This window comes from Symphalangus syndactylus, chromosome 6 (assembly GCF_028878055.3).
Source record: "Symphalangus syndactylus isolate Jambi chromosome 6, NHGRI_mSymSyn1-v2.1_pri, whole genome shotgun sequence".
In the NCBI taxonomy this organism is placed as follows: Eukaryota; Metazoa; Chordata; class Mammalia; order Primates; family Hylobatidae; genus Symphalangus; species Symphalangus syndactylus.
This window is the reverse complement of record NC_072428.2, coordinates 24409543-24432648: the sequence shown is the minus strand read 5'-3', so window position 1 is coordinate 24432648 and position 23106 is coordinate 24409543. Positions and strand designations below refer to the sequence as shown.

At 44.2% G+C, this 23106-nt stretch overlaps 1 protein-coding gene across 1 annotated transcript in view; it reads left to right on the top strand.

Moving 5' to 3' along the window:
• The window catches only part of LOC129484282 (uncharacterized), a 70243-nt gene extending 52349 nt beyond the window's left edge, over positions 1-17894 (top strand). Inside the window, exons 2-3 of the mRNA XM_055282038.2 lie at positions 16148-16228; positions 16395-17894. Coding sequence (XP_055138013.1) covers positions 16148-16228; positions 16395-16520 — 207 coding nt within the window. The 3' untranslated portion in view covers positions 16521-17894. The remainder of the gene's footprint in view (positions 1-16147; positions 16229-16394) is intronic.
• The last annotated feature ends 5212 nt before the right edge of the window (positions 17895-23106 follow it).

Genomic DNA, 23106 nt, shown 5'->3' with positions numbered 1-23106 from the left:
ACCTTCCTAACAAAAACCCTGTTTTAATTCAGGCATCCATTCTCCTTTGAGAGGCAACCTGTTTCCAGGAAGGCAGACATTATTTCTAATTTCTAGTGTAAAAGACAATTGGGCTTAGCTAAAATAGCAGTCCATTCCCCCGGCCAGTGACTGAGGTAATGACAGAATGTGACATAATTCTGGCTAAAGTGATGGCAAGACTGATGGCAGGTTTGGGAAAATGGGATCCTTGGTGATACAAAGGAATAATTTGGAACAGCCTCACTTCTATTCGGTTGGTGCAAAAGTAATTGCAGTTTTGCCATTAAAAACCACAATTACTTTTGCACCTATCAAATACCACATATTGTCATTCCTGCACATGATGGTTGGAACTACAGCAGTTTCATATATTGTTGGTTTTTTTTAAAGATAAGAAATGCCTTATTGTTTAATTTAAATTGATTGAGCTGCATTTTTCTGTTGCTTATAGCCCAAAGTATTCTAACTGATGAATGTCACACATAAAATTATACAAAATTACTTTGAATGGCTCCCTATTTTATTGTATGGATATACCATCACTAACTCTGTAAAATTCCCAGTTGCTTGACATTTAGTCTATTTCTTTCTTTTTATTTTTTGCTATAATAAACAACAGTGATGTACTTTGACTAATTAAATTTTCAGGCAGTACTTGGTGTGTCTATATAACCTCCACCCTCTGACAATAATTAGTTTCTAAGCCATAAGATTGGTCCCACTGAGGCACAGCTTCTTAAATCTGACTGTTTTGTCTGAGATGAAAGCTTGCAGCCTCCAATTATCTCCATTTTTCCCCCTTCCTCCAGTATAAAGAGCATGGGCTTTAGAAGCAGACAGAAACGATTAGAAATCCTCTGTCACTTCCCAGCTGCACAATGCCATGAGTTTCCATTTCCCTGCTCTATAAAATGAGAACAGAAATACCTACCTTTGTTGTCAGGACTAAATGAGGTGATGTATAATAAGCATCCAGTCTGATGCCTGATACACAGTAAGTGCTGAAATGGTCATTATTTTATATTTTATTATTTATCATTTGGAAGAATATGTTTGTGGAATAACAGGAATAGGAGCTATTACCCTCAAGATGTGGCTGTGGAATGCTGTTTGCTTTCTTTCCAGAGTGGCAAGACCTCTTGCTATTTTTTTAACTTTTTATTTTGAAATTACTTTAGATTTATAGAAGAGTTGTAAAGATAGCACAGAGAGGCTGGGCGAGGTGACTCACACTTGTAATCCCAGCACTTTGGGCGGCCAAGGCAGGCGGATCACTTGAGGTCAGGAGTTAGAGACCAGCCTGACCAACATGGAGAGACCCCTGTCTCTACTAAAACACAAAATTAGCTAGATGTGGTGGCGCGTGCCTATAGTCCCAGCTCCTGGGGAGGCTGAGGTGGGGGGATCACATGAACCCAGGAGGTAGAGGTCGCAGTGAGCCAAGATTTCACCACTGCACTCTAGCCTGGGTGACAGAGTGAGACCCTGTTTCAAAAAAAAAAAAAAAAGTTCCTATATAACTTTTACTAAGCTTCCCCTAATGTTGACATCATCTTTGGTACATTTATCAAAACTAACAAGTTAACATTGGTAATATTATTATCCAAACTACAAGCTTTATTTGCATTTAACCAGCTTTTACACTAATGTCCCTTTTCTATCCTAGGACACAATCCAGGATACCATGTCGCCTTGGGTCCAGCTGGTTTTTAACGGACTTACAGCCCTTTCCTTAGAGGGCTGAGTTGCACACTTCTGCTGGATAATTATCCAGAGCTAACATTGATTGGGTGCTTAATGATTAGCCCTTGTCACAACCCTATGTATTCCATTCCTGCCCTCATTTTACAGATGGAGAAACAGAGACTCAGAGAAGTAGGAGGCTTGATCGAGGTCACTCAGAGGCAGAGCAGACACCGATGAGGCAGCCTTGTTCCTGCTTAGTTGCCTTTCCTAGAGGAGGTTCCTCCCTGGCCCTCTCCCCAGAGCCTGTCCTCCCTGTGTGGCCAGGAGGAGAGAGGAGGTCCTGCAGCAGGGACAGCCTTGCCTGTGGGCAGAGCTAACTCTGGCTAAAACTGAGCACTTTCTGCCCACCTGGCTGGGCTCTGAATTACCTCCTGGCTGCCTGGGCAAGGGTCCACCACGCCCCTTTCTCCCACCCCCCTCCCTATCAACTCTTGGTCTCAAGGAAGCTGCTGCTGTCAGTCTTATCCCTGTGCGCTTGGCCACAATGCAAAGGCGCCTCCTGGTGTTTGCATTTGAATAGAGACCCAAGCCCGAAGTCAAACAATGAGGCTCGTGGTGGGAGTGGGAGAGATTTGGGGTAGAGCGCATTCTTGCAGCCCCTTCTACGCCTCCGTGAAGGCAGTTCTCTTCTTCACTTTCTCAGAAGTCTTATTTCTCTACTTGCTGGGGCTCCCCTACTGCTGGGGACAGGAAGGGGATTGCGTTTCAGCCAAGGCCCCACCTGCACAGCCTGGGGTCTTCTGGCTTCCTCATCCAGGAGCGCTGTCCACTGCCAAGTGAGAGGAAGGCAGCCAGGACTAAAGCTTGCTCCCTGTGATCCCTGTGCCATCACCACTGCTATCTACTAGGTGGGCTTCTAATGACAGCTTTCACATCAGGAACACCTTCTATTTGCCTGGCACCTGGAGGTACATGTATCACTTTATGTGATAAGGAAATGGGGGCTCTGAGCTACTCAGCTGGTAAACAGCAGAGCATGGCCTCAAACTTTGGCCTGGCACGCTCCAAAGTCCCCAGTCCTTCCACTACACCAAATACCGTCATGATTGTTTTGGAAACAGGGCCTTTGCCAAAACCAGCCTCAAGTTCCTGGTGCCAGGAGGGCCCCACACCTTTCTGGGATAGGCAGTGTGTGGGTCCCGCCTCCAGAAGACCAGGCTGGTGATAAAGCCCCTTTCTAAGGCACCCGAAGGGGGCTCTTTGCTGTGCAGGTGGGTGTGCCATGGTAAGGTCCCACATCCTGTCAGGGATGGGGCATTTCCTGATTCAGGTGACATAGCTTAAAGAAGGCTAATAATGAACTGCATCTCTATTTATCCAGGCAAACTTGGCCTAGCTGAGGTGTTAACTGGGCCATGGTACAGCTTTAATCCTTTTGTTTACATTGAGACGGTTCAGTGAAACTAGCACTGTCTTAAGTGGGAACTGCATTTCATCTTTAAGTCTGCTCTCAGGACTGACACAGAGACCAGCTTTGGGCGGAAATAATAACATTCAGAACTGCAACCTGGGGTGATTCATCTCAGAGTCACCAACAAGATCGCATCCTTTTTGGTCATCATGAGTGGCTTCAGGGCGCTGGCTGGGCACTGGCAGTTTCTACTAACGAGGACAAATAAGAACAGTAAACAGATGTTGAGCTATTACTATCCACCAGACACTTAATATGTATGAACTTAATTGATCCTTTTAACAGCAGCAAAGTAGGTGTCATTATTATGTCTATTTTATAGGTGAAGAAACTGAGGCACAGAGAGTTTAAGAACCTTGTGATGGGCTTCAGGACATTGCTGCCCCCAAATATGGCACCTTGATATATTGAATGTTTCAAGCTGAAGGAACTTGAGAAAATGGCAGAAGCAGTTAAGTTCACACAACCCTTAAGTTGCAGAAAAGGGAGTTGAACCCAGGCAGTGTGGTTCCAGAGTCTGGGCATATAATCATTACTCTGTGTGCAGATAAGCAACATAGGCAGAGGTCTGGAGGGACATAGACCAAAGGCTACATGCTGGCTGTCTACAGGTGATTTCTTTTCTTTTATATTTATTTGTCTTTCCTTATTTTCAACAAGTTTTGAGGGGAGCAAAACGTTCAGATTTACACTAGACAAAAGGACAGGTCCTTAGTGGGTGTGAGTTGCATGGGACAATGTACTGGGCTCCCTCCTGGGGGTGTCCACAGAAAGCCAGTTTGGAAAGACACTATGACTCAGGTGCACAGAAGACAGACAAAATCACTGATACAAAATGAGGGGTTTGCTTATTAACTCATTCACGTATTGATTCAATTATTCACTCATTGCTTCAAAAAAGCATGGAGAGCCTACTCTGTCTAAGCATTGTAGTGGGTGCTGGGGATAATTATGTCTAAGACAAGGTCTCTACCTTCCAGGGGTTCATAGTCTGAAGGCTGAGGTGAGGGGAAGCTACTTTCAACTAAGCACCTAGTAACTTGTTAAGACATGAAGTAATTTGCAAGTCTGATTCTTCCACAAGGTTTTGAATCCTTGAGGGTAGGGACTGGTACAAGACTGGTATAGTCACATATTTCAACCATTGATGCATTCTATGCATGTATTCATGCACTTTGACATTACCACATGGTGATTGAACATACACAGGGTGTACAGTGAAGGAACAGCCCACGTGATTGTTTCTCCAGGTTGAAGGAGGGAGAGAAGAGGGTGGTTGGAAAAATCTCCATAGAGATTTGAGCAGAGGCTTAAGAACTGAGAAAGTTGGCCAGGTGCAGTGGCTCATGCCTGTAATCCCAGCACTTTGGGAGGCTGAGGCAGGCAGATCACCTGAGGTCAGGAGGTCAAGACCAACCTGGCCAACATGGTAAAACCCTATCTCTACTAAAAATACAAAAATTAGCCAGGCATGATGGCGGGAGCCTGTAATCCCGGCTACTCGGGAGGCTAAGAAAGGAGAATCGCTTGAACCTGGGAGGTGGAGTTTGCAGTGAGCCGAGATCACGCCACTGCACTCCAGCCAACAGAGCGAGACTCTCTCTCTCTCAAAAAAAAAGAACTGAGAAAGTTTTCACCCAGTGGAGAAGGTACTTTCAGGGAGAGGGAATAGCATATGAAAAATCACAGTGGTATAAGGCTGACCGGTGCGTTTGAAGAACTGCCAATAGTTAAGTCCCAGGAGCTAGGACTTAATGTAGGTAAGTTATAAGGACAGAGAACCAAAGCAGAGAGTGAGGGGTATGTATGCAGATGGAGCCTAGGGGATAAGGAAGCCTCCTCCTCTTCCTCCTTCTCTTCTGTTTAATGAGCCCTCCCCCTACTCTTTTGGAAAGGAGTGAAAGGGTAGGAAACTACATCTTTAAGCACCTATACATGCCAAGCCCTGTAGTGAGTGCTTTGCACCCTTTAATCCTTACTTTGGCACAATTCACCAGCCCCATTTTCCAGGTGAGGAAACTGAAGCTCAGAATGGTGAAGTGACTTACTCACACAGTCAGTAAGTGGCAGAAATAAGGTTTGGATGGAAGTGCATGTGATTCCAAAAGCGGCACCCTTCAGACTGGGCCAGACAGAACAACTGAAAGTGGAATCATGCTTTTATCTCTGCAAAATGCTTTCATGTACCTAGGCTCATTTGATTCTTACCATGATATTGAGTAGCAATTGGTCAAGTATCATAATTTCCATTTTTTCAGTAGGAAAACTGAGTCACGCAGAGGTTCATTTTGAGTGATTTGAGAATTTCAGAATTAAATACATCCAAAGTACCAACAAGAGGACCCAGCTGAAAAACTACACATGAAATGAAGATCAGTCCTGAGATGGTTTCTCAGTGCAAAGGGGCAGCTGAGGACGTGACACATGTGCACATGAGAACCTTGTGTGCATGTGGAGGTTTGCAGCTGGAACAGCCGGAGGGGCTAATCCAAGTGGCTGAGCTAATCCTTTCCTCTGCCTTCTGCCTGCTTCCCCTGTCACCTTAGGGGCCCCTCCTGAGGGGACATCTGCGAATTCTCCACGGAATCCCTCATTTAGCTCCCAAGACCCAGCGCAAGCCTGGGTGCAGAATGTTGGTGCAATTTTGACAAGATGCTCACAGAGGTTCAGTGACTAGTTTTAATTAGGCCATCTTTGTTTACGTTTGATGTTTATCAGCTAATTGGCATGGCAAGGTGTGAGTCACACAGCTTTCCCCTGGCATGGAATCAGTTGTCAGAGAAAAAGCCAGGAGAACAAATGATCCCAATTATGAGAGAACCCACCGGGCTAATTATCGTCCCACTAAGGACGGAACCTTCCCCCTCCTGCTGCTCCTGCTACTGCTGTGGCTGCACCAAGTGCCCTGGGATCTCTACACCCCTTCCCCCAGCCCCAGAAACCCAGAAACCAGGATCTGGGCCCCCAGCTGGCTGCCTGGAGATTTATTCTCTCAAATTCAAAACTTGCATGTTCTTCCAGCTCAGACACACCAGGGCAACATTCTTCCTTTAGTTCAAGATCATTCTCCTCTTTAGCCCCTTCCATAAATAATTGCCTATGTATGTTGGACTTTTCCTGCATGCAAGGCACTGTTGGAAGCACCTGATAATTATTTTCCCCAATAACGTGCAGTCAGGTCGCATTATTATCTCCATTTTACAAATGAGGAAACTGAGTTGTGCAGATCTTAAATAACTTGTCTGAGGGCAAGCAATAGGGCTGGGATTTGAGTGACATGATCTATCACCGTGGCAACTGCTCTTGACCATCAAATGATTCTTGGATGCTCAGAAAGACCTAAAAATCAACCAATTAGGATTCTTCAGGTGGATTTCTGGGGCCACTCTCCCTCGAATTATGTAGGTACAATCGCCTTCTAGAACAGTGCTGTCCAGAACTTTCTGCAATGATAGAAATGTTATACTGTCCTGCCCAATGCAGTAGGCAGCCACTAACCACATGTGAAATGTGGCAAGTGAGCCTGAGGGACCAAATTTTTCATTTCATTTTATTTTAATTTATTTTAGTTTTAATTGAAAGAGTCGCATGTGGCTAGCAGTTACCTTGCTGGAAAATGCGGTTCTAGCTGGTCAGCCCTTAGTCCTCAAATGCTGCAATTTCCTAATCAGTCCTGTATGTGTGTCTTTTCCTCCCCCTCCTCCTGCTGCAGCTTCCTGGCTTTCTTGGTGCAGGGCAGGTCTCTTCATTTTCTGCATTCTCTGCTGCCCATTCTCTAAGCCCCCTCTGGGCTGAGGGGCTTGTGCGGAGGAATGCAGTTTGGCTGCCCTTGAGTTGAATGATGATCGTGGACCTTTGGAATGTCCACAAAGCCTTGCACTCTCGGCCTCCCCTGTCTCTCTCCTTCGCTGGGGTAACAGATGGCCCTGGCTTTCACCAGCCGGGCCTGAGCACATTGTCACTCCCAGCTGAAAGTGAAATATTCAGTGGCATTTAAATTAAATAGACTCTAATGCTTCAGTAATATTAATTACGTTTTCATTCATCCCTGGCCTAATAAATCAATGCGTAAAGAGAGGATGCTCGGGAGGCTGGCAGCCTAGTGGGGCCACTGGGCCTTTGTGTGAGCCCGCACACAATGCTCCCATTCTTACAGGGCTGCGCTTGCCCCTGCAAACATCTGTGCTCAGCCCCTCTTGAGGAGGAGCCAAAGAGGTAACATTTACACTCTGCTCTTCCAATTTGTCCCTGCACCAGGGCTTGAGTCAACGGGAAATGTGAAGGCCACACTGAAAACCATATTCAGAGCTGCTGCTGCTGCCGCTACTGTGTATGTGTGTGCATGTGTGTGTGTATTTGTGGGCACATGTGTGCATATGGAGCTGGGGGGTTTGCAAAATTCTGAGGCAGAGATTCAGTGAATGGAGACAGGAGTCTATTGGTGCTGGGACCTCACTTCTACCTGCAAGATTGTGTTAGTTCAGCCTTAACCTATGAGAAGAAGGAGAAAAGGAAGAAAGAAAGGAAAGAAAGAAGAAAGGACAGAAGAAAGGAAGAAATAGGAAGGGGAATAATAACAGCTACCATTGAATGAGTGCTTACTATGCGCCAGGAACTGTGCTAAGCACTTTTATGAAACTTCTCTTATTTATTCCTTACAACAATTTATAACATAACGTAGCAACTATTATTGGCCCATTTTACAGATGAGGAATTTATCTGTAGTTCAGAGAAATTCAGGAACTTGCCTATGGTTCCAGGCCATGTCTGTTTGACTCCAAAGACAATGTTCTTTACCTCTAAGTTCTACATCCATCAGAAGAAAATTCAGAAGAACAGAAGAGATCTCTAAGGCTATGGTTTGTGTAGGGGGCAAGGGGCCAATGTTTGAGAAATTTCCAACATTCCCCTTGGTTTCTGAGGTTTTTTGCCTTTGGGGAGGTCCATCCCCAACGAGCAATGTCCCAACCCCCGCTCCAGGGCTATACATATGTAAAAGAAGCCAATAAAACAATCCAAGAGAGCCTGCTCTTCTAAATCTTCAGGGGACAAAACCTCCCACTTGTGATGCTTCAAAGCTGTCCAGAGCTACCAGTTTACCCCCAGAAGTCCCGACTCAATGCCTCTGATTGGAAAATAAATAGCTTTGCACATAAAAACCACAGGCCAATTGTTAGCCTAGGAATGGGAAAATGCTGTGTGCATCACTGCGTATCAACCCCGGAGCCTCACTCCTCCAGGGAGGCAGCCTCTCCTCTAGGAGATGGCCCAGGAGCTGGGGGTGAAGGCACTGGTAAACATGGGAGTTTCAAAAATGATTCCTTAGGAAGATTTTTAAAATAGTAAATGTTAAAATCTACAAGAAATTGTGTTTCTTATAGAAAAACTAGAAAATACAAATAAGAAGGAAGGGCAAACATCAGCTGAATTCTTCCACCCAGAGTTAACACTTGGTGTTTTTTCCTCTAGAAAGCTCTCTCTATCACTACTTGGCAAACATTGGGCCATAAGATTCAAACTGTTTTGCAACCTGCTTTCCCCTACCATTTACTGTGATCCAAAAGTCTTCCTATGGCATTAAATATGTATCTCCAGCACAGTCTTCTTAATGACAAGTTTTGCAACTGACAGGCAAAACATGGTTTGGTTATTTAATCAATCTTCAATTATTGGACATTTGGACAATCAAACCAGAATCAAAATAGAAACCAGGGTTGTTTCTATTTTTTTCCTCCCACAAAGATTACAATAATGACTTTCCTTGTGGCTAAATCTTAGTGCACGCACATTCCCCATTACTCTCTTAGAATAAACAACTGAAAGAGAAATTGCTAAGTCAAAGTGAATATGCATGCATATTTTGAGGGCAGAGACACCAAGTGTCTACTATAATTTGTAAAAAATGACTTGGAAAGCTAAATCTCAGCTTCAGACCCAATTCCTACCCAATGTAAATATTCCTACTCTCTGATGCTTGAGGCTGGTTTGATTATACAAAACCAAGTTTGGAACTTTCTGGTCATCTTGTTGGTAGGTTAGGGCTCAGCACTTGCAGCTTCATTGTGAGGGTTCTTGCACCTCAAGGTAGAACTGACACCATTAGTGTCCCACAGGAAGCAATTGAATAGAGTGACCAGCCTGTGGTCTCTGGAGTCAGCCTAGATTTAACACCAGCTCTGCCTCTGACTTGCTGTGTGCCCTAAGGGAAATTGCCCAATCTCTCTGGGTCTCAGTTTCTTCATCTACAACCTAGTGTGTGATACTTGTATCCATCTTATTTCAGTGAAGATTAAATATATGTAAAACACTCAGCATAGTGACACATGGTAAATGTTCAGTAAACATTTGCTACTACGCTGTTATTATGTTGACCCACTAATGAGCTATTCAACCAACCTCTTAGTTATTCAAGTCTTGGTTTTTTCTTGGAGCTATCAGGAGAGACCATGAATTGCACCCTATTTAAATTGGCCTATATCACACAGAAGGTGATTTAATTCAATCTAATACTGATTGAGGTCCTGGCACGAGTCCGGCCCTGTGGTAGCAAGATGAATGTGTCCCCAGGAGCTCATTGGCTAGTGGGAAAGCCGGAAACATGCATCGGTAACTCAGATCCAAGGCAGCCTGTTGCCAACGGTGTAATGAGAGGTGCAAATAATGCATGTGAATGGGGCCTCTCCAGTGGCATCAATGGGAGGAGGATTTGAAGTGATGCTTAGGGAGGTCCAATCACTTGTCCAAAGTCACACAGTTACTAAGATGTGGAGCTAGGATTAGACTGTAGGTCTGTCCGGTTTAAAAAAAAATCCATGCTCGTTTCCTCCATATTAACAAGCAATTCAAGGTCAAAGTCACTCTAGAGCATACTAGGGCTGTCCAGTAGAACTTGCTTCCATGCATATGCTCTGTATCTGTGCTGTTCAATATGGTGACCACTAGCTACACTTGGCTACTGGGCACTTGAAACATGGCTAGTGTGAGTGAGACACTGGATTATTTTACATTTTATTTAAACATGGCTAGTGGCTACTATGTTGGGCAGCAAAGGTTTAGATGGAGGAACTAATTTAAGAGAAGGGCTAATGTTAAAGATCAAACTATTTTTTTTTCTTTTTATGAGACAGAGTCTCACTCTGTCACCCAGGCTGGAGTGCAGTGGTGCCATCTCGGCTCACTGCAACCTCCACTTCCCCTGTTCAAGCGATTCTCCTGCCTCAGCCTCCTGAGTAGCTGGGACTACAGGTGTGCGCCACCACACCTGGCTAATTTTTGTGTTTTCTAGTAGAGACGGGGTTTCACCATATTGGCCAGGCTGACTTTGAACTCCTAAACTCGTGATCCTCCTGCCTCAGCTTCCTAAAGTGCTGGGATTACAGGCATGAGCCACTGTGCCCAGCCCAGACTTTTTAATGACAGGAAAGTGAGAGATTTTTAAAAATAAAAAGTAAAAATAAAGGCAGACTCTAATTTGAAAGGAACTGTTAATTAATTAATAAATAATAATAATAATAAGGTTTTCATGGAGGCCAAATATTTTTCCACCCTTGGAGCAACACATGCATTTGGTTGACGTGCTCTGACCATGCCATCTTTGTGGCTCTTTGTCAAACAGTTTGGGGCCAAGCCAAAGCCCACGGGGAGGGCTCCCTTTGGCAAATGCATTCCCTCTTCTTCTCTGTTTTGTATTTGGCATTAAACCGAGTAACTGTCTCATGCTGAAACCACCACACGTATCTAATTCCCATTTTGTTCTCTGTCAGATTCAGGCAGAGAGCTGATAGAATAGCTGACACTTTCAAGTCAGTGAAAACTTCCTATCTGTACTTCTCAATGGTTGGAGCTGTGCAAAGACACACTAGGCAGCCTTTGTGGGGGGAGGGTGAGTCTCCCATCAGGAGAAGTGTTCAAGCATGCGTTGAACAATCATGGGTATGTTGTGTCAAGGTTGCAAACTTCAAAAGAGAGAGGAGAGGTAGTTGGAATAAATGACCCTTTATGTTATTTCTAGCCTCAAAAGTCAGAGCCTTTACAAAGACTTTTGTACAAATGATTTTGCTCTGTAAAAATCCTTATCTATCCATACCCCATAGCCAAGGTTAGACTGGGAATTCTCTGAGGTCAAGGCTGTATCATAGTCACTACTGTGTTGTTGGACTAGCCATGGTACTTGGAACATGAGAAGTGTTCAGTAAATTCTGGTTGTTGTGGTTGAGAGAACATTTGAATCTTAATGTCTTAACCTAAATATTAAATGGCAGTCTTCATTTGTTTTGATGAGAGTTTGGATGCGAAGTAAATTCAATGCAAATGTGGGTCTGATCTCCAAAAGGACCAAACAATCATTCCCCCTTGTGTGCTCAGTCCTGTGAGATTAAAAAGGTAGGGCTAGAACTGACAATTACATGGTGTCTACCAGGTGCTGAGTACTGTGGTAGGTGCATTTGCGTATATATTATAGTATAATTCCCAAGATAACCTTGGAAGAGGAATTACTATCCCATTTTATAGATAAGGAAGCTGAGGCTTGACAAGCAATTATTACAAAATCGCATTGATAGTAAGTGGCTGAGGTAACAAACAGTCAACAGCCTTTAGTTCTACCCTGAACCCATTTATGTAGCAGATATTATATAGGAGGGATCACTGAAGGTAAGGACATGAGACTGAAGAGACATCTTGGGCAAGGTTATGGACATCTTCAGCATTGGAGAGGTGAGGAGATGCCTTCTGCCTCTTTGCCAGAGAGATCACCATGTCTTAGTGAATCAGAATGATTTAGGACCATAGTAGATAACATCACCTCCTCATCTCACACCCTTGCCCAAATCTTTACAAGTTCTTATTTGCCAATGGGAACCCCTCAGATTGGCTTCTCTTTCTCTCTCTCTCTCTCTTTTTTTTTTTTTTTTTTTTGAGACAGAATCTCACTCTGTCACCCAGGATCAAGTGCAGTGGCGCGATTTTGGCTCACTGCAACCTCCCCCTCCCGGGTTCACGCCATTCTCCTGCCTCAGCCTCCTGAGTAGCTGGGACTACAGGCGCCCGCCACCACGCCTGGCTAATTTTTTTTTGTATTTTTAGTAGAGACGGGGTTTCACCGTGTTAGCCAGGATGGTCTTGATCTCCTGACCTCGTGATCCGCCCACCATGGCCTCCCAAAATGCTGGGGTTACAGGTGTGAGCCACTGCACCTAGCCAGATTGGCTTCTTTACACTTCTAAGGAATTACTTCAAATGTAAGACCTTTTTTTCTCAGTTCCTTTTCATTGGACAATTTTTAAAGCCCACTGTAGATGTATTAACCAAGACTCTTTCTGTTACAAGTGGCAGAAATCCAGTTCAAAGAGGTTTAATGACAAAAGTTGTTCCTGGTGCTGAATGAGCAAGACTTCATGGATGCCTGGATATGGGTGCTCACGTGATGGTATTCCAAATATCTCTCAGGTGGCTTTTGGCTCTTCTCTCCTGTTTTGGATCCCTTATCAGGCATGGTCACCGGCAGTTCCAGATTTACTTCTTAGCATCTTCAGTAGATATAGTGAAACTTTCCCCCAATTGTTCTAACATGGAAAGAAATGTAGCACATGAAACAATGTGGAAACTATGAGGTTTGCACTGGATCTGATAGATATCAAGTACTGCTATGTTTCTCTTGAAATTTTAAACTCTCCGAGGCAGCCCTGGGTGTTCTCTGTGGCATCTCAGCATGCTTCATCACACAGTTTGGGATCCAGTGTTATTGGGTCACCATCTCCCCTTGCCTGACCTGCTGCTGCTCTCTCTGTCCTAATTCCTGGCCTCAGTCCTTCCTGTTTGTAGAGTAGTATTTTGAATTTCATCCTCGATTTTTATTAATGAATCACCTTAAGTAGGTTACTTGTTATTTCCAAACCTGACTTTCCTCATTGGTAAATGGTGATTGTACTATCCACCTTGGAGGGCCATTGTGAGAATTAAATGATATTCTCTGTTTAATATGCTGAGTGAAGTTCCCTAAACACAATCAGTATTCAAAGTTGCAGCTATTATTTTCCTTGTCTTTCTTCTACATATTGTTATTACTATCAATACTTGGAGCAGCTATATTAGTTGGCATTAGGCTTATCTGTGAATGGCAGTAAACCCCAAACAAGTAGCTTAAAGACAACTGGAGGTTTATTTCTCTCACATGCAAATATCCAGGAAGGTGGTTCAAGGCTGGTGTGATGTTACCTAGTGTCAGGAGTCCAGGCTCTTTCTATCTTATTTATCTGTGGTTCATAGGTCCATTTTCAAGGCCACCTCATGGCCCAAGTGGGCTGCTCTAGATCCAGCTCTTATGCCCTCCTTCCAGCCAGAAGGAACAAAGAAAGGGGAGGAGAAGTTCACACTCCCTCTGTTCCTGGAAGGTGCACACCCCAAGCCTATACAACTCTCATTGCCAGAGCTTGTCACACCTAGCTGCAAGAGAAATGGAGAAATGTAGTGTTATTCTGAGTGGCCATGGTGCGCAGCTAAACATTTTATTACTATGGAGGAAGAGTAGGCTCTGCCACTGCAGGACTAGAAAAGGACCCTAGAAGCTGGACTGACCCCAGATGATGCAGCTCTGAAAAAACTATGCTTCTGCTTAAAGGGAAATACTGTACATCTTTTGCCACCCGAGGAATGCAAAATTCACTTGGGAATTTTTAAGAAAGCTGGAAGTTAAAACTCAAGTGTGAAGCTCTCTTCCCTGAGCCAAGGAGCTTAGTTCAGTCTTTCTCCTCTGATTGCCAGCCGGGCCTGGGGAGAGGCAGAGCACTGGCCCCAGGCAAACTTGGTTTGAGGCCAAATTCCAGGACTCTTGGGGCTGACTGGCAGCCACTCTGTCTGAGCAACCTGGGGGATCCTGAGAAAAGAATGAACATCCGAATCCCAGAACAAAATCAGCAATGATGATGCTCTTGCAGCCCGGGTCTGGCTGGGAGGCCGCACAGTGGGGAGGATGAGGTCATGGTGACAAATGAGAGAAGGGGGAGGGCTCTAGAGTGCAGCAAGTCTGCCCACCAGCCAGAGCCGGGTGCTCAGAGCAAAGCCAGCCCCTCTCTTGTCTGCCACCGCTCTCCTGTGTGATCATAGGAGAGTCACAATGTTTTTGGACTTCAGTCTATCCAGTGAGAAGATAGGAAACACAGCAGCAGCGGCTAGGTTCAGGAATGTCCAGAAAATGAATAGAATTATTAAAGAAAAAGGGGCTTGGTTGCTAGGGGTTTGGGTGGAGCACAGAGGATTTTTAGGTCAGGGAAGCTTTTGTGTGACACTATAATGATGGATGCATGACATTACACATCCTTAAAACCCTTAGGAAGTATAGCAGCAAGAGGGAACTCTAATGTAATCTATGGACTTTGATTGATATTGATGTGCCAATGTAAGTTTATCTATTGCAACAAATGGACCACTCTGGTGGGGCATGTTGATGATGGGGGAGGATGTCGAGGAGTGAGGGGAGTATGTTGAAACTCCGTGTATTTTCTGCTTCATTTTGCCGTGAATCTAAAACTACTCTATCATCTGGTCCAAAAGCCTACTTTAGAGCTATAAAGATGAAGTAATCAGATATTATTGGTGTTGAGTGGTTCCGTCCATTCGATGGGTATGGTAGTTTAATTTGGAACTTGGAGGGAGAAAGTAGACAAAAAACATTGCAGTTGCATTTTCTGCATCTCATTGGTATGCTTTTAGGTCATTCCAAGATCACTGCCTTTTAGGATTTAGGAGATACAGTTGCCTTTTGATGATCTGCAAGTGGTTTTGTTCAGCATATAGGTTTCCTGCTTTTTGAAGAAAGTCAGGATTATATATTGACCTGAAGACAGTGCAGCAAGGACTCCTGTGCCTAGTGCTGTTGTGGCTAAAATGGTGGTGGTGCATCTACTGTCCAATAGAACTCTCTGTGATGACAGAAATGTTCTAATTTGTACTTGTCCGATGTGGTAGCCACCAGCCACGTGCAGCTACTGAGCACTTGAAATGTGACCAGTGCAACTGAGGAACTGAAATTTCATTTTATATTAATATCTTTAAACTACAAATTTAAATCATTTTATTTTAACAACTTTAAATTTTAATATTTTAATAACTTTAAATTTACATAGCCACACATGGCCAGTGGCCACTGTATTAGACAGCATGGGTCTAGGGCCATATCCTTCAGTAGTGCTTTTTCTACTCACCTCGTGGTTTCTCAGGAGTTTGCTTTGCACGTATCTGTGTGTCTGTGGAGAGGAGGGAATCATGTAAAGGAACGCTGCAGGAATTCCCATGGATATGTCAAAGGCTTACCCTCAACCCACAAATATCTCAGACCCAAAATGCTGGAACATCCTACTACATATCTACCTTTCACCTAAAAAAAAGAAAACATACAATGGAATCCAGGAAACAAGGCAGGGATTATGTAGAATTTCTTCACTGTATATCTTGTTTTAAAAAATAGGTCATTACATTTATAGTTGTATTATGTATAATGGGTCATGGGATCAAACTGAGGTCTAAGGCTAGTCCTAGCTTTTGTGCCTTTCAGGATTTAGGAGATACAGTTACCTTTTGATGATCTGCAAGCCCTTTGCTTGCTGTCTTTTTTGCTTTGCTTGCCTTTGCTACTAAGTTGTTGTCTGGCATGTGACAGCCCTCCTGGATTTCACTTTCCCCATGGTTAGTAAATAAAATGGGATAAACAACCCATCAGCTCTTTGATATTCTCTCAGAGCTGAACAGAATATATCTTTTTTATTAAAAAACATGGAGACGGAAAACTTTAGACTGGTCTAAATCTGTAGCAGATTATTCAAAATGCATATCATGTTCTGCAGTATGTTGCAAAGAAGAAAAGGGCGCTGTGGTGCAATCAGCTTGGGATACACAGGTTAAGGTTACATAGGTTTCTTGATTTCAGGACTCCTCAAAGCCTTTAATATTCTAATGTACATTATGACTTTTCAGGTGGGGAATCCAGCTGCTGCCTTTCTCAAAAGACCCCCAAATTATTTCTGTTGGAGGAGTGTCTTCCAGGAAGAACTAATGGTTTGTGGAACACACTTTGGGAAATGCTGATCTTGAGGGAGCATGAGTGTTTTTTAGGGACTCAGCTGTCTCCCCAACTTTGGCCTGTCCTTGCCCATCATGCCGGGCATGCAGGGATGGAATTCTGCACACAGCAAAGGGCTGAATCCTGCTTTTCTTCACACAGATGCAGCTCCCCACGGCCCCAGCTCTCCAGCTGCCCCCACACAGCCTGTTTTGTGCTAGGGCTATCGCGATTTGCAAATTCCTTCTCCAGCTCAAGTGCATGGACCCAGAAAATGCCCCTGCTTGAGGGCCAGTGTTGACCAAGACCCTCAGCAGTAATGTGACCTCTGTGGGAGCAGCACCTCCCAGAGGGCAGAGTTTGTCTCTTTGCTTGTACCATTGGTGGTAAATTCTGCTGAGCTCTATGGATCCATCTGGATGAAAAGGTCTGTATAAATGCAAGATCATTATCATTATCAGCTGCCCCAGTTGGAGCCTACTGATTCGCAAGCCCACAGTCAATGGGGCCTTTCCAAAAATTCCATTCTACATGGCTTGAAAAAGGTGTAATTACACGAAGCTGCATATCTTCTGGAGAGACAGACACGTTCATGTCTGTCCCAGGAGTGATGGAGAGGAATCTCTCAGGCCCCTCATTAGGCACATGGAGAGAGGTGCCCTCCAGGCCTGGCCCAGGTCAGGGACAAGTCAGAAGCTGCATCTGGAGCAGATCTAGGATCTTATCCTGGTGCACACGAGGGGCCAGCATCGCGCTTGCACATTTATAGCTCAGGTGCTCTCTGGTGTTACCAGGAAGCTGCTGGGATGAGACGGAGGCCAGAGAGTGTCCCAGGACAATGCTTCCTTCACTCTTGTTCATTTTTAACTTTAAAAAATGGCCTCCATGATCCCCAAAATGGTCTTTTGGTGTGAGGGAAGTGGTTGCTCTAAGGAAAGTCTCTGCTCGACACACACAAAAATTCTCCTCCATGACCTTGGACCATATCTGTGATAAAAAGACTGGCTGGGTGAGGAGTCCAGCCTGTTGACCTCCTATCTGGCCTGAGTCCTCTGTTGCAGGGGTCCTCAATCCCCAGGTTAGGGGTCAGTACCAGTTCCTCTTAGGAAGTGGGCCTCACGGCAGGAGGTGAGCAGCAGGCCAGCCAGCAAGCATTGCTGCCGGAGCTCCGCCTCCTGTCAGATCAGTGATGGCATTAGTTTCTCGTGGGAGCGTAAACCCCGTTGTGAACTGGCCATGTGAGGTGTCTAGATTGCATGCTCCTTATGAGAATCTAACTAATGCCTGATGATCTGAGGTGGAACAGTTTTATCCCAAAACCACCCCCGCCCACTGTGAACTCAGAGAGCACCTCAGCCTATGGTCAGGTACCATCTACAGCACTTGTGCCTTAAACACCCATCAGCAGATGTGAAGATTTCCCAAAGCATGCCTCAATTTAGGGTGGTGCAAACTAGTGTAGCTTCTTGCCTATGAACGAAGACTAAGGGCTCCATCCAACCAGCTCGCTTGTCTGGATCCAGTCTCCAGGACTCTTCCAGTTTCCCTGTAGTAAAAGAACACACCTTGATGGACGTTGTTCATTTATCAGTGCACAGGGCCACATTGACAAAGTCTTAATATTAATGGCTTATGAGTCTAATAACAAAAAAATTAAAACTCTATCTCTCGTTGTTCTTAAAAATGAGCCTGATTTATCCCATTCATTAGGCCCTTATGTCTCTGGAACCAAGATGTCAGATCTTTAGCCTAAGTAACATTAAGAGTAAGGAGGATAATGCAAATAATGCCCAAGGCTGCCCTTAAAAAATCATAAAGAAATGAATAGGCTATCCGAGCTTTGCTAGCACATATTTCACAAGTTGTGCTTAGCAAATACAGTCCTCATGAGTGCCACCTTTTATTTGGCAGTAAAACCTCCTATGATCCCATCTGTAAACCCAGTACTTAGCATGGAAGGATCCCATTAGCTAACATCAACTGGCTCAGGAGCGCCCTCTCCAGGTGCTGATTTTCATTCATATCCCAGGCTACCAGGATTGCATGTAAGGTGGGTGGATCACAAGGTCAAGAGATTGAGACCATCCTGGCCAACATGGTGAAACCCCGTCTCTAATACAAATACAAAAATTAGCTGGGGGTGGCGGCGTGAGCCTGTAGTCCCAGCTACTTGGGACGGTGAGGAAGGAGAATCGCTTGAACCTAGAAGGTGGAGGTTGCAGTGAGCCAAGATCATGCCACTGTACTCCAGCCTGGTGACACAGTGAGACTCCGACTGAGAAAAAAAGAAAAGAAAAGAAAAGAAAAAGATAGAGGAAGGTGAGGAAAGGGAAGTAATTATGTTATTTTGAGTCTAGTAGGCACTGGATGAAGTGCTCATACTTCCTTCCTTCAGCCTCTTCCACTTGACCCTCAACACCAATCCAGGAAGTAAATTTTATTATGCTGGTTTTGCAGATGAGGAAACTGAAGTTTGCAGGCATTAAGTAAAGAATCCAAGTTTCCATAACCTTGGAATGGAATTAGCAGGATGCTGGGATTAATGCCAGGATGACCAGATTCTCATTCTCTGTTCTTCTGACTATCCCGCACACGCGCCCTTTGCCTTTTTTGTCTATTCCTGATGTTACCACTCCTACTCATGCCACCTAAGTTAGTAGTTATTTAATTTCTCCTAACCTCAGTATTCTGACCTCTTCAATGGAAATAGCAATATTTGTTCCACTGCCTTCCCTGGTTGCTGTGTGGACAAAATGAGATAATATGTGAGAAACGGAAGGAGAGAGGCTTTCTTTGCTTCTTTCTAAAAGTTTCAGGCCAGTTCTATCCAACTCAGTGAAGGAAGAGAGAATGTCGAAGTGTGTGGAGAGAATGCTCTGCGTGAGTGTGATTCTAGAGTAACAAATCAGCTGTTTATACTCCATGTGAGCACATCTCAAGGTATGAGAAGTTTGTTGGTTTTTTTGTTCTTTAAATCCCACACCTTAAGATGAAATTCTGTCCCACTGAGACCCTGCTGAGCAGAAAATAATAGGTATCAACCACCTTTCCTCAAGCTTCCTCCACCTGGAGCCTGACAGCAACGTGGCTGAAGGGAGACAGGAGGTGTGTGGTGAAGGGGTGGAGAGGTTTATAGCTTGAATGATTTTTTCACTAGGTCAACTCGTGGCCTTCGTGACAGTGGGGGTGAAATTATTAAAACAGAAACACCTTCACTGCAGCAGGTTCAGTTGTGACACATATGATGTTTTATGAAGTCCGTATTTCTGTCCAGTATGGGAAATTTTCAGATCAAACCTCAATCAGAAATTTATTGAACTAGCCAAGAAGAGGAAGATAATGTGGAGACAGAATTGCAGTCCCACATAGGATGGGGCAGTGGGCCAGGGCACACATGTACAAGTTACAGGGAAGCACAAAGCCACAGGGCCAAGGAAACAGAGAGAAGCAGTTTGAGAGAGGAGTGCACGAGGAGTCCTGGGCATCTTCTAAAGTGTAAGGAAGAGAGATAATCTCCTGAGAATCACTTTTGGCAGAGCCCATGCAGATTTTTTGAAAAACCTTTTAAAATGTTGAGAACATTTCAAATGTGCAGAAAAATTGCAAATATATCCAAAGAACTCCCCAAAACATATTCTTTATGCAGACTCACCAAGTGTTAACATTTTGCCACATTTACTTTACCATGCTGTCCCTCTCCCTTCCTCTCTCTCTATAATTTTTTTCCTGAACATTTAAGAGCAAGTTGCAGACACAATGACATTTTACTCCTACATACTGTGTGGATTTTCCGAGAACAAGGTCATTCTTTTATATAACCTCAGTACAATTGTTGAAGCTAGGAAATTTAGCAAAATCTTTTATTGAATCCAGAAGTAGGTATATTTTTTTTCTGCAAATGGCCAGAGAGTAAATATTTTCAGTCTATGGGCCAGTGGTGTTTAATCTTTTGGTTTCCCTGGGCCATGTTGGAGGAAGAAGAATTGTCTTGGGCCACACATAAAATATACTAACACTAATGATGTCGATGAGAAAAAAAAAACCCTCAAAAAAATCTCATAATGTTTTAAGAAAATTTACAAATTTGTGTTGGGCCGCATTCAAAGCCTTCCTGGGCTGCATGCAGCCTGCAGGCCGTGGGTTGGCAAGCTTGTTATAGGCTATACAGTCTCTGTCACAACTATTCATCCATGCCTTTGTCATACAAAAAGCAGCCATAGACAATACATAAATGAATGGACATGGCTGTGTTCCAATAAAACTTTATTTGAAAAAATCAGTGGCAGGTCACATTGGACTACAGGGCCATAGTTTGCTGACTGATGATCAAACCTGTGTCTTTCATGATTGACCTTCTTTTTTGTTTTTTGAGATAGGGTCTTAGTCTGTCATCTAGGCTGGAGTGCAGTGGTGCAGTCATGGCTCACTACAGCCTCGACCGCCTGAGCTCAAGTGGTTCTCCCACCTCAGCCTCCTGAGTAGCTGGGACCATAAGCATGTGCAATTACACCCAGCTAACTTTTTTTGTTTTGTTTTCTTTTTTTTGAGATGGAGTCTCACTCTGTTGCCAGGCTGGAGTGCAGTGGTGAGATCTTGGCTCACTGTAATCTCCGCCTCCCGGCAAGCGATTCTCCTGCCTCAGCCTCCACAGTAGCTAGGATTACTGGCACAGACCACTATGCCCTATTTTTTTTTTTTTTTTTTTTTTTTTGTATTTTTAGTAGAGATGGGGTTTTGCCACACTGGCCAGGCTGGTCTTGAACTCCTGACCTCAGGTGATCCCCCTGCCTCTGCCTCTCAAAGTGCTGGGATTACAGGTGTGAGCCACCACGCCCAGCCCACACCCATCTAATTTTTTTATTTGAAGATATGAGGTCTCACTATTTTTTTTTTTTTTTCAGACAGAGTCTTGCTCTGTCACCCAGGCTGGATGGAGTGCAGTGGCACCATCTTGGCTCACTGGAAGCTCCACCTCCTGGGTTCATGCCATTCTCCTGCCTCAGCCTCCCAAGTAGCTGGGACTACAGGCTCTCGCCACCGTGCCCGGCTAATTTTTTGTATTTTTAGTAGATATGGGGTTTCACCGCATTAGCCAGGATGGTCTCGATCTCCTGACCTGGTGAGCTGCCTGCCTCAGCCTCTCAAAGTGCTGGGATTACAGGTGTGAGCCACCGCACCCGGCCGAGGTCTCAGTATGTTACTCAGGCAGGTCTCGAACTCCTGAGCTCAAGGGATGCTCCTGTCTTGGCCTCCCAAAGTGCTGGGATCACAGATGTGAACCACTGTGCCTGGCTAATAATTGACATTCTTGAAGAGTACAGGCCAGTTATTTTGTAGAATGTCCTTCAATATGGTTTTCCCTGATGTTTCTTTGCAATAAGATTTAATTTTAGCAGGAATATAACACAAGTGATGTGCTTTTCTTAGTACATCATAGCAGGGCCACGTGATGATGGTTGGTCCTCCTATTGGTGCTGAAGCACATATTTTTAAAATGAGAGATTTGAGTAATTTCAAACAGAATAAGAAACGGTTCTGCAGATGGTAGCAAGAGCCATGGCACATAGAAGGAATATCTGAAGGGGAGGACCTGGGCAAGGAGAAGGGGCATCCAAGCCTTGCTAGAGCACAAAAGTGGAGCAATGACAGTAGTTATTAGTAATAATGAGGTATTATGTATTGAACACTAATGTGCCAGACACCATGAAAAGTATTTAAAAATATGTCATCTCCTTTAATCCTCTCATAATGGTATGAAGCATGATCTATTATTATTCCATTTCACAAATGGAATAATAAAGGTGTAAGGGAGGTGGGAAAGTGCAACAGTAGCCCCAGTTCTTCTCTCCTCCCTGTATCTATTGCTGTTGCCATGTAACTTTGCTGTTCTTTCCACAAAAGGGTCAGAGTATTGTAGAGGAGGAAAAATATCTTTTCCTCACCTATTGCTAGGTTCATGGCTAAGGCCTCTGTAACAAAAGATGGTTTAACAAGAGAAAAGCTTACAAATTTATTTAAGATAAGTTTTACATGACACAGGAGTTTTCTAAGGAAAGGAAGACTCAAAGAAACAGTTAAACTTGTGTATTTTTATGCTAAGTTTGATGAAGAATGGACAATCATGAAGACAAGTAATTGGACGAAAGGGTTATGGTATAATGGTAATAAACTGGGAGAACTTAGCAAGGCCTCTTTGGTTAGATTCTTCTCTGATACCCTGTATCTTCAGAGATAAAGATGTTTCTTTCCTCCAGGTATAGGGAGGACATCTTGCGAATGGGGGTCTTATATGACCCACTTCAGGGTAAGGTCAGAAAATCGTTCTTAGGTTTTGTGACCTGCTTCAAGGGAGAAGGGCGAGAGGAAGTTGAGAGTGACCTTCGTTCTCCTGTTGTTTCCTCAGATGCCAAGTTGCCATATTTTGGGGTAGTGTGTCCTGAACTCTGTCACTGTATTTTCTTACCCCTTGATACTGAGTTTTGCTGTGTGACTTCTTTTGACCAAAAGAATGAGGCAAAAGTGACCATGTGCCAGTTTGGAGCTTAGGTCTTAGAGACTTTGCATGTTGCTGCATGCTCTCTTGTGCCTCTGTCATTGCCAAGAGAAGAACATGATGTGGGCTCCCTCTGGTCCTGAGAAGAGGATGAGGGATGTGCAGAGCAGAGCTTTAGCATCCAAGCCCAGCCTATGTAAGCCAAACCTCAGTTGACTTGCAAACCTGTAAGAAATATAAAATGATTGTTAATTTAATTCACTGTGTTTGGGGATGATTTGTTATGCAGCACTGGCTAACTGATATAAAGGACTTAATTAACTTGCCCATGGCCACAAAACTACAGTAGTCCCCACTTGTCCAGGGTTTTGCTTTCTGCAG